This window comes from Porites lutea, chromosome 4 (assembly GCF_958299795.1).
Source record: "Porites lutea chromosome 4, jaPorLute2.1, whole genome shotgun sequence".
In the NCBI taxonomy this organism is placed as follows: Eukaryota; Metazoa; Cnidaria; class Anthozoa; order Scleractinia; family Poritidae; genus Porites; species Porites lutea.
Genome location: NC_133204.1, coordinates 23,054,779 through 23,065,958, shown reverse-complemented (window position 1 = coordinate 23,065,958; position 11,180 = coordinate 23,054,779). Strand labels below are relative to the sequence as shown.

General features: G+C 38.3%; 1 protein-coding gene across 1 annotated transcript; it reads right to left on the bottom strand.

Annotated features, from left to right (window-relative positions):
• Nucleotides 1–7,605: 7,605 nt before the first annotated feature.
• On the bottom strand, nt 7,606–10,761 carry LOC140934415 (TNF receptor-associated factor 5-like). The gene is made up of 5 exons (XM_073384042.1): nt 10,706–10,761; nt 10,172–10,624; nt 8,929–9,109; nt 8,336–8,574; nt 7,606–8,000 (listed from the first exon to the last, which is right to left on the bottom strand). The coding sequence occupies exons 1-5, from the start codon at nt 10,759–10,761 to the stop codon at nt 7,826–7,828; spliced, it is 1,104 nt and encodes a 367-aa protein (XP_073240143.1). The 3' UTR covers nt 7,606–7,825.
• Nucleotides 10,762–11,180: the final 419 nt, after the last annotated feature.

Sequence of the window (11,180 nt, the reverse complement as noted above, 5' to 3'; positions counted from 1 at the left end):
GAGACGGGGTTGATCGATGGTATATTTGATGAGAAAAGAGGCTGCATGGGTAAAATACAATCGATCAATGGCGTTCACGGCTATCCGAAGACGAAATCGCTGAAATTCTGACTAAAACTGAACGGAAAGAAAGCAAGAATACGCAAACACATTGTTCGATGGATGTTATCCACTTTTTGAGGAGTACCAGGCAAGAAAAAACATCTGTTCATATCACGAAACCGGCCTAAAAGTGGACCAAAGTTTGGAGGAAGTCTATGAGGAGGTATGCTTGTTAAGGTAAGCTTGTGGGGTGAGCTTGTTAAGAAAATATTTTGAATGAATAATAAAACAATTATTAAATTCGGCTTTCGTATGATGTGAAGAATTAAGCAGATCTCGAAGGATGTTATCCACCTAGGCTGAAGGCCGAGGTTAATAACATCCTCTTTTGTCTGCGTTATTCTTCACATCCTACTCAGCCTCAAGACATTCAGTAATTGCTAGATACCTACCCATAAAACCAAAGATTCCATGTTAGCAATGGTGCGAGAACATCATCTCGAAAAGAAACTGTACTCTATTAGAAAGCAGTAGAAATCTACTGAAAATAACTTGACATCCCGGAACTCAAATTTGCTGAAAATGAATTGGTCACCAGCCTGAATTTCAGACGATTACTTCGAGTCGTTTTACTCCCTCAACGTTGTTGAGGGAGTAAAAACGACTCGAAGTAATTGGTCACAGCATTTGCGCAAAGAGCTAAGCCCAATAATGCTGAACAGCAAGCAAAAGTAAAGATTGCCCAATAATGGGAAGAGAAATCTCTGCATGGAAATATAGTACCCTAATAGAGTCAATGAGGCAGACGTGGATTGCAACTTAGCTCACGTAAAGAGTGCTGGGCTTAAAGTAGAAACGGAGGACCTGCTTGTTGCAGCCCATGCAGGCCAAGATCAAATCTTGCCGACGAGGTCTTACCAACACAGAATTCTGAACCAAGACGTCAACCCTATGTGCAGAGTCTGTAACAGCTACCAAGAAACCATTGATCACGTTACAAGTGGCTGCCCTGAATTAGCAAAGTCCGAGTACATATACAGACACAATAAAACCGCCTCTTTCATCCACTGGAATATCTGTAAAGAGTACAACATCAAAGTGGCTGACAAGTGATACGAGCATACACCATAAACAGTTACAGAAAATGAAAATAAAACGTACTATCCTCTGGGACATGCCGGTTCGTAACAATAAAGAAATTAGGGGCATCCAACGACGGTTTCCTCCTAAATACATTGCTAGGCTATCAATAGTACTTTAAGATCTCTAGAAATGCATTCTAAGCCGGGCTATGAAATTTGTACCTGTTCGGTCATCCTAGGGGAAATGGAGTCTTTTCAAATTAAAAGAGCTTCAATACTATTTTCCCAAAATATTACATGCAATTAAACGCATTACGAAAGTGAGAGTTTTTCTGATTCCTCTCTCCATCGCAGTTTTGAATCTGAAAATTTTAGGTTTCCTTTTTTGTACGAGAAATAATAGCCTAACTTCCCCGGGGAGAAAAATGTCAAAAATTAAACTTCAGACAAAATCGTAGGGGACTAAATACCTTATTATAGGAAATTAACGCTCTATGAAATTAACGCGAATTGTTAAAATTGGCGTTGATTTAAGTCGCGTTAATTTTGTTGAGCGTTAATTTCCGCGACGTTAATTAAGTGCAGTGCTAATTTCCGCGCTCTTAATTTCCAGTATTTTAACCCCAATTTTGGAACCTGTCCAGACATTCTTGACACCTAAAAAACATAACCTACAAGCTTTCTTTCTTTCCATTTACCCTTTATTTTTCATCTTTCACAAAAGCTAAGGAGAAAGTTTACAATATTTGTTAAATTTGTTTCCAGTTGTCACCACCAACCGTGTCTTAATTGCGTTAATTTCCTTTATTTTGAAATTCTACCTCCTCTTTCGCGTTAATTTTCTTTATTCGAAAGTCGTTTTCTATTAAATTCGCGTTAAGCTTCGAAAATTGTACATGAACAGAACGCTCAGCTGGAAATTTTTTTACCATTTCCAAGTAACAGAAAATTACAGGCAATATTTTCTTCTCCGAACAGGTATTTTACAGAAGAAATACAGTTGTTGGGTGTTTCCTAAGAAATCAAATAATCCGACAGGCTACTAGACATCATTATCAATGACATCAAGACACTGAAGACCAAGAGCTGAAGAAATGCCTGCTGAGAACGAAATACACCTGTCAAAATAATTGAAAAGTTATCAACGTATAAGGACTTAGAGATCAATCAATCAATCAAAATCGAATTTATTTACACACAATGACATTTTTAAGAATACACAATCACGATAATTACACAAAATGTTTAAAAAAAATCTCAAGGATCGAAATATCAGAGATGTGGAGCCTTAAAACAGAAACTGTGCCTGTAGTTATTGGAGCACCTGGCCTAGTTAAAAAGGCGTGGGGCAATATTTGGAAAAAAAAATCCCTGAAAAAATCGATATTGAGGAACTCCAGAAGATCAGCCTTCTGGGCACAGCCTTACGAAAAAATAACGACTCCCCCCAGCCGCTTCCTAGGAAACTGCTAGCTTGTTGGAGCCCTGAGAAGTAAGAACTGCGAAACAAGAAAAACATAATAATAGTAATAATAATAATAATAATAATAATAATAATAATAATAATAATAATTAGAACATTAATAATTAGAACATTAGAGTTTGATATTATTATAAATAAGCTTTTAGTAGAGATAGTCACATTATGATGGCCTCGTTTAGGTGTATAAGAGATAATGAGAGTGTAAAAACTGAATAATTTTCTAAATAGACCTCTATTAGAAATAATCATATCATCATGTCTTAGCGTAGGTTTTACAGAGTATCGGAGTTTAATAATATTCTTAATTGGCTTTTTAAGTAGAGAGATTCATATCATTATGTATTTTAGGATTGTATTAGGTTTCGTATCGACCTTTTTTTACTTCTTAGTATAGCTTCTCAAGTGGTGTAGGTTACGCTCTGCGCCCTATACTACTCATAATGTGGACAGCATTCCAAAGTTTCATACTGCGACATTATAATAATAATAATAATAATAATAATAATAATAATAATAATAATAATACTATAAGTCAGTGGCGAACCAGGCCCGACCCCCCCCCCCCCCCCCGCCCCCCGCTTCCCCTTTTTGTGTAGACCAAACTGAGGCCCGAAGGGCCGAAAAAATTTTTTTTTTGGAGACAGAGCCCCTCCCCCCCCCCCCACTTATATCAGGGTGTGGATGACAGGCCCCCACCCCCCTCTCCCCTCTTATCTGTAGGTCTGGATCCGCCATTGTAGGTAATGAGCAGAATCTTAACGATGATACATTTATTACCTACGGGCGGGCAGCTAATAAAGTTACGGAGAATCGGGGTATGCTCTTATAGCTTTTTTCCCTTAAAATTAAAGCTAATTAAGAACAAAGCTATAACAGTTATTTTTACTATGCGGTTGCTTGGGTTCATGTTATAAGAGATATGGAAGTTTCCTTTTCGATTCTTGGCTGGTGTCTTTCCTGTCTTTGGAAATGAATGTATATTTTTTATTGAGTGCAGCATATGAAAGCTTCGCACTAAAATGAACGCGTTCGTCACTTCACTTGCACTGACTGGGTGAACTGGTTGTTTAGGATCGTTATGCACGAAGTATATATACCTGGATTTTTTGAAAACCGGGTTAGCAAAAATATCAACTCATTCTACTACTTGGTAATTTAAAACAACAAAACTCATTCAAAGGCCGGTTAAAAGCCTTTATCTGACGCCGGGCAGTAGGTTAATTAGCCTGTGCCTGGCTCTCAGATAGTATAGTGCGGACGTATTAAAACGAGCAAAGCGAAAATAAGACGCGCGCGACTTGGGAAAGGGGGCGGTGGCGGCGAGAAAAATGGGAGAGCCCCCGCGCATTTTTCGCATTTCTTTTTACTGAACGACTTTTCACCACTATCTCGGAGCCTGGAACAGGCTATAAGTTAATGGTCCCTAGAAGCATTCCAACGACTCCAAATTTAAAATGACGCGAATTTTAGAACATTTATTCAGTAAACTGACTTCGCGAAGATTCAAACCGGTGTCATTTCACATTTCAGTCTAGAAATTTTTAAGTTGAGTGAACTGCAGCGAAAGAGTGCCTCGTTAAGGCTTACATAACAACTTAAATAGTTGGCAAAACACTACTTTTTTCGCGGTCCGATAAACAACAGGATTCCGCATGGAATAGGTAACAAACTGAATGAAACATAGTGCACAAATTATTACCTTCTTATCTGCAAAAACCGGCCTACGGTGCAATGCCATTAGAGCCCGCTGAAACTCAGTAGACCTGGATCCAATTTTCCTGAGACGAGAGTTGCTTTTGCAAGGTACAATCAGCTGAGCTAAACACCGACGAAACAATACACTGACAATATTAATGGCTGGCACAGAATATTTTGGCGAAACCGCAATTCAACCACGCGATCACATACCTGTAAACACCATGCGGAAATCACACAATCACACACTTTCGCGGCACTGATAAGTCTAGCCTGAGTATCAGGCGTTTCCCGGGGCGTTTCTGGGGAAAAGTAGTCTGTTACACAGCCGTTTTAGTGTCTGTGTAGCAGACTAGGAGAAAAGGGGAAAGATGGAAGCGAAAAAGGGAACTATAATATGGTTTAAAAAACCGTTCAAAATTATTCTGGGGTATTTCCGACCTCGGAAATACAATTCACGGGGCCGGAAATGAGTAAGCGGGGTCGGTTTCTTTACTTACCAATAACGGACCCGTAAACAGACTTAATGCCGGGATCGAAATTCAATTCACGGGGTCGGAAGTGATTTAGCCATCGGGTGTCGGGTTTCTGCGTCCCCGAAAATAGACCTTAATCTCGGGTTCGAAATCTAAATTACGATCTCCGGATTCATTTCTTACCAGCGGCCCAGGAGTTTCATTTCTGATGTCTGAATTCCTACCGGCAACTGGACCCTTATTTCTGCTATCCCAAACCCACGCCCACATCGCTGTCCGGATTTTTTCTGATTTCCGGCCCCTCGAAATGTCCATGGTTGCGTCGGCCGAAATATCTTTTCAGTCCTGATTCCATAATTAAACAAAGACTTAGATTCAGCACTCACTATATAGCGCATGCATAGTTTTAATAATAAAGAAATGTATATCAATAAAATAATAATAATAATGATAATATAAATATTATTAACAATAATAACAATAATGTAATAATGTAATGGCAATAAATAGTAATATTATATGGCAACACTTAATATTAATAATGATGATGATGATGTCATTCTTTTGAAATGCTTTACTGGTTCTAAATTCATTTTTAGTGCTATTAAATATACACATTTTAAGTTGTGTATTTATATATGAAGCAGTCAAATTTTTATTTCATGTAGTTTTTGCTTTCTCTTGGTTTCAAATTAGCATACGTTTTCTTAGCCAAAAACTATGGAAAAATGAAAATAAACTGGAAATATGAAATAACTACAACATAATTATATATTACTTGTACTTTTACTCATTTACAACTTTTAAAACTTGCATCCCCCACCACCCTCAGTCAATCTTGGCAATGGGTCTTTTTTATATATACTGGTTCACTTGTCAAGCACCGTATGCATAGGTGGGTTGGTTTTGATGTGTATATAAAACTGGCAGTTATCACTAACTATTTTAGCCTTGATTACTTTTATTTCATAACGTTTTTTGTCAAAATTATTTAAGTTACAGTGTGTATTTCGATAATTTAGGTCTTAGTTAATTTACTAGTTTTTGTTTTGTAAAATCTTATTCGTTCATTTCTTCAGTTGTAGGTCACCTTGTGTAATTACTTTTACTCAGTAATTAATAAAACACAATACACTCGGTTTCTGTTTGAGAAGAGATTCTTCTTCCCTTTGAGGTTTGTGGTTGCGCCAGCCGAAATACCTTTTCAGTCCTGTTTTCATAATTAAAAAAAGACTTAGGTTCAGCACTTACTATATAGCGCATGCAAAGTGCATTAAAAAAAAGAAATGTAAATCACGAAAATGCTTCTTTTCGTTTAACATTCATCTTTAAATATGTACCATTTGCAATTGTCTTTTAAATTTCTTGTAAATTGTCTTAAAATATGTACATCTTGACTTGTGCCTCTTGACTTGTTACAAAAAAATGTTGCTTAATTTATGTGCTTCAAATCAAAATACCTGTTTTGTTGTGAGGTGCAGGGATGGAGGAGGTGTTAATAGCTGTGGAAAATTGGAAAAATACTCGAATAATAACGTCCATACTGTTTTTGAGATTCTGGAAAGAAAAAATTGGTAGACAAACACCACATAGTCCTCTATCGCAAAGAAAACTTAGTCTACTATAACTTTTTTTTTTTTTTAGTATAACGGTTTTCCCAATATTTCCTTCATTCTTACGTTAACCTCAACGTCACCCCCCTCCATAACCACCTCCCACAAAAACGACAACGATCACCCTGCCCCTTTATAGTTTCATTCTTTTGCTCTTTTTTTTTTTCATAGCGGAAGGTGGGGTGGAATGGTATTGGTAATCATGCACCGCACATGCAGCCTACTGATTATCCTAGCCATATGTTTTCTGTATTCGGTTTACATGCAAAGGGTTGTACTTGTTCCTAGGGCTGTCATCTTCCTGGTACTAGCATCTTCCTAGCTGAGAGGTAGGAAGATCCTAGTACTAAGAAGATCCTAGCACCATGTAAATTGCCTTCGCTAGGAAGATCTTAGCTAGTACCAGGGAAAAAACATACAAAAATAGTGGCGGGTCGTTCAGTGGCTAATCACGGCAATAAAGGCCGACCATTTCGTTTGGCGTTGCCACGAGCTGATTATTGTGATAACTGTGCTGAAAGGTAGTTGTTGACGCCAGTAAAGAGAGCAGAAGGGCCCAAATTGCATGTTTGTTTTTGTCGCCCGCCATGTTTAATTCCTTCTCAAACATTGTACTTTTGTGTACCACACGAACCCAAATTTCTGCATGTAAACCCAACGTAGCCTTCTAGGATCTTCCTCCCTCCATGTAAAGAGCCCCTTAGTTTTGCGATTTTTGAAAAAATACGGAATTAAAGACTTACGAATTAAGTACCGATAAACTACTATTTACTTTGATTTTGGGAGATAAACAGCAGCCCTTATTACTTCCCTGCGCTCACGTTTCTCGAATATTGTAGATACTACTGACATACATACTAGTCAAACTGCTTTTATCACTTATCCTTTATTTAACTTCCAGGAAGGGTTGTAATTCTGATACAAGTATTTTTTGAAACGTGAAATACTTGAAACTTGAACTGTAACAATCCGTATCGTTTTACAAATCTAACTAGAAATATGTTTAAGAATTTTGTATTAAAAATGGCACATATCAATACACAGGAGGAAATAGACTTGTGCCCGTTTCAAAAAAAGAAAACAAAATTCTCACTCACTAAATTGCAAGAAACAACTTTAAAAAGTGCTGTTGATTTTCTCTATAAAAATTTTTACGTGTAAAAACCCTCCCGTTTCTTCTACTTTAATTTCTTTTCCAAGAGACTGAAGGGCACTGCAGGAAGGGTTGTAATTCTGATACAAGTATTTTTTGAAACGTGAAATACTTGAAACTTGAACTGTAACAATCCATATCGTTTTACAAATATAAGGAGAAATATGTTTAAGAATGTTGTATTAAAAATGGCACATGTCAATACACAGGAGGAAATAGACTTGTGCCCGTTTCAAAAAAAGAAAACAAAATTCTCACTCACTAAATTGCAAGAAATAACTTTAACAAGTGCGGTTGATTTTCTCTATAAAAATTTTTACGTGTAAAAACCCTCCCGTTTCTTCTACTTTCTTTTCCAAGAGGCTGAAGGGCACTGCTGTTCCAAGCATTTGCCCTTCAGCCATTACTTCGTCTTCCAAAGTGAAGATCTTGTCGTCATCACCACATATCAAGAATCTGAAAAAAAATATATCAAAATTTATTTCGCTGATCTGGCTGACGTCCAGGATACACCTTCGATATCGGGTTTGTTCGACTTGGGAAGAAAAGAACCTCCCATTTTATTTTCTTGCTTTTTAGATGAATCAAAATTATCCTTACTGTCCGTCACCGTGTTAGAAACACTACTTTCTTGCTTCTAGAGGTCTGTGTCACGGACATCCTTTTTGGGTTTGTTTCTCTGATTTTTACTAGAACGGTAAGGGCCTATTTTCTTCAAAGTAACTTCCACGATGATCTTGGACCTTTTTTATCTTATCGTTTTTTTATCGTGTGCTAGAAGTTATTCTTACCGTATAGCGATTCTTGTTGGGGACATTGACTGCATCAGTTGTAGGTAAAGCTTGCACTCGGTTGCTTGAATGTACAAAACCATCCGCCAGTCCCTTGTATCCCATTGAAACTCTGGGCTTATCAAGGGAGCATCATCTGTAGCTGCCATTATTACCCTAGTTCTTTGTCTGAAAGAGTTCACAGTCCAGTAAAAACTGGTGATGCTCTCTACAGTGCGAGTTTTCAACGCGTCTTTATTCTGTGAAAAAAAAAACGTATTACAAGGCGGGGTCCTATTGCTCAATTAAATCATGTAAGTGTTTTCTCGAGATGCTTATACTTTGCTTTAGTAAAATAAGAGCATTTATTTATACATGGCGTTCCATCAATCGATCTCAGTTGGGTGTGATACTGTTGAATCTAGTGACCGTTACTTTCGGAATAATAGCAAATTGATTGGACAACTGAGAAATCGCTTGTCTGTTATTAGCTTTTATTCAGTGTGTGGAGTCTTAAAGCACTCCAAAAAGTATGTTAGATGATATTTGGAACACAAAAATATTGTAATATTCAATTGAATATCGAGACACCCATAGTATAACATTTTACTTACGGCACCGAGAAGAGCTTCTTGAAGTTTTCGGTTCTCTATAAGTAAAAGAGACACGTGTCTCTCCGCTTCATCCTTGTTGTGTTCGGCTAAGCTGCGGCTGTTCCCCCAGAACTTGCAGCCCACAATGTTGCATTCTCTTTGCCTTTGGCGGCACTCGCTGAGGTGAAGTTGTAGTTCTCTCCTACGAAAGAGTATAGATTGTTATAATATCAGTGATTTAACCCGGCCTAATGAACCAACTCAAGCTTAATTTACGGCACTAGCTATCTCGGTGACCTCTTGTCAATAGCTTTATTAAAAACATGTCCAGCAGTCATACAACTGGTCATAGCTAAGGAAAGCGTTAGAGCGTAACCATGGCACACTTTCAATGCGGTCCAGAATAGGTCAGTGCCATTTCGCCTACATCGCGCCGCGAAAAGCTTGGTTCCGTACTTTCAACTATGCCGCGGCCTTTTGCACTGAACACGCATATTCTCAACCAGCTACCGATTGCAGCTTAATGAAAGTAAAGCTTTCTACAGGACTTTTTCGTCCTAGTTGGATATCACACCGCAATCGTAAGACATTTCTATCCTTAAAAATTCCACTTTGAAGCTTTATAAAGATTGGCCGCAGACTTCAAGGAGATCTGCATATGATCACCCGGTTTTGATCATAGCACCGCCCTCGACCTGAAGTCAGGCATATCATTCTTATTACAACGTAACTGAGGCTAGTCATTTTCACTCAGCCGCGAAAGTTGATCCTAATCCTGCAAACGTAGAAGCTGAGGACTCGTCAGCCTTTATCACAACTGCAGTTGGTGTTGCGACAAAAACTGCCAGTAAACAAGTTGCTTATTAAGTTGCTATCGTAATCAAAGAGTGAAGTAAAAGTAAGTCAAAATGGGTCAATTTTAGCCTTTTTAAAAAAAACTGAACACTACCACACCCCACGGCACAAAAGGGTTGGCAAAGTATGTCAAGTGCTTCAGTTGAATCACAGTTTACCTCGAAGCAAGCTTTGGTACAAAGAGAGTACGGGGTCTCATAATAAAATCATAATGGCTCATGGATCGTGGATTTAGTTCTAAAAATTTTCCGAGGCTAATTCCGGTTATCATGGAGCTACTATGATTGAGCACGATTTCTTCTGGTTCAAACTAGTTGGGGCGAACTCACCACGTGGCGAGACCACTGGCTGCCTTATTAACGAATGAAACTCAATGTGATACTGTTGAGATTTGTAAGATCAAACATACCTTTTTGGACGCTTCGTACACTTAAGTGGACAGTTAGTTTCACCTTCCGGACATGTCTCCTCGCGGTGGATTTCTAAGTTTGCCACTGTGGTGCTTCGATGACACCTCTCGCAGAACACCACTTTGAAAATGCATTCTTCCTCGTGTCTTTCCTGGTCTTTTCTCTTCACTTTGGTACTGCATTGACCGTTTTCACATTTAATCTCCTCCTCCGGGCATTTATGATTCGCGAGTTGTTCAATTTTACCTTCCAATTGACAGAGGTCACATTTTGCTTCTAAATTCTCCACGAGCTTCTTGACGGTGAAGTTGGTTTTCAGTTCGCTAGATATTGGCGTACGACAACTTGGGCAGTGTTTTGCAGCCCCTTGATTTTGTACTCGTACTAGGCAATCTTTGCAGTAAGTATGGCCACATTCTGGAATAATCGCGGGGAAAATCATGAGTTGGTGACTGCAAACATAAAATAGAAATATATTTTCAATTGTGGGGTTTGACAATTACCTTTGACACAACTCAACTCTCATTTCTTACCAAATTTGACACTGAAAGTCAGGAGGAGTTTCATGAACTGTCGTTATGTGTTCCATTTTCTTCTTAGCGAGGAGTTTGCTCCGCGTTTTAAGGTTGAAATAGCTACGGTTGCAAGGCAAATAAGGAGTATTTGACCTTTGTTAGAGAGCGCAATCGACTTCTGTTAGGAGTATCAGCTGCGTATTTGAATTAGAAACAATTGATATTCCCAGGAGGCCCTTTAGCTTGTAGGATACCCAAAGCGTTTTCACACCATCATAATTACCATAATGAAGACCGCTTCTTAACACTTCAGCGTCAGGAAGAGGCGATAAAAATAACGAGATGAATAAATAAAATATTGATATATGAGGTAACGACTTGAAATACTTCTTTTCTTTAGTTACTATGTGGTATATGTTTTGCTTTGAGAACGGGTATGGTATGAATAGTGAAGAGCGATTTTCTGAAAAATTATGATACCAGTTGCAAGGTT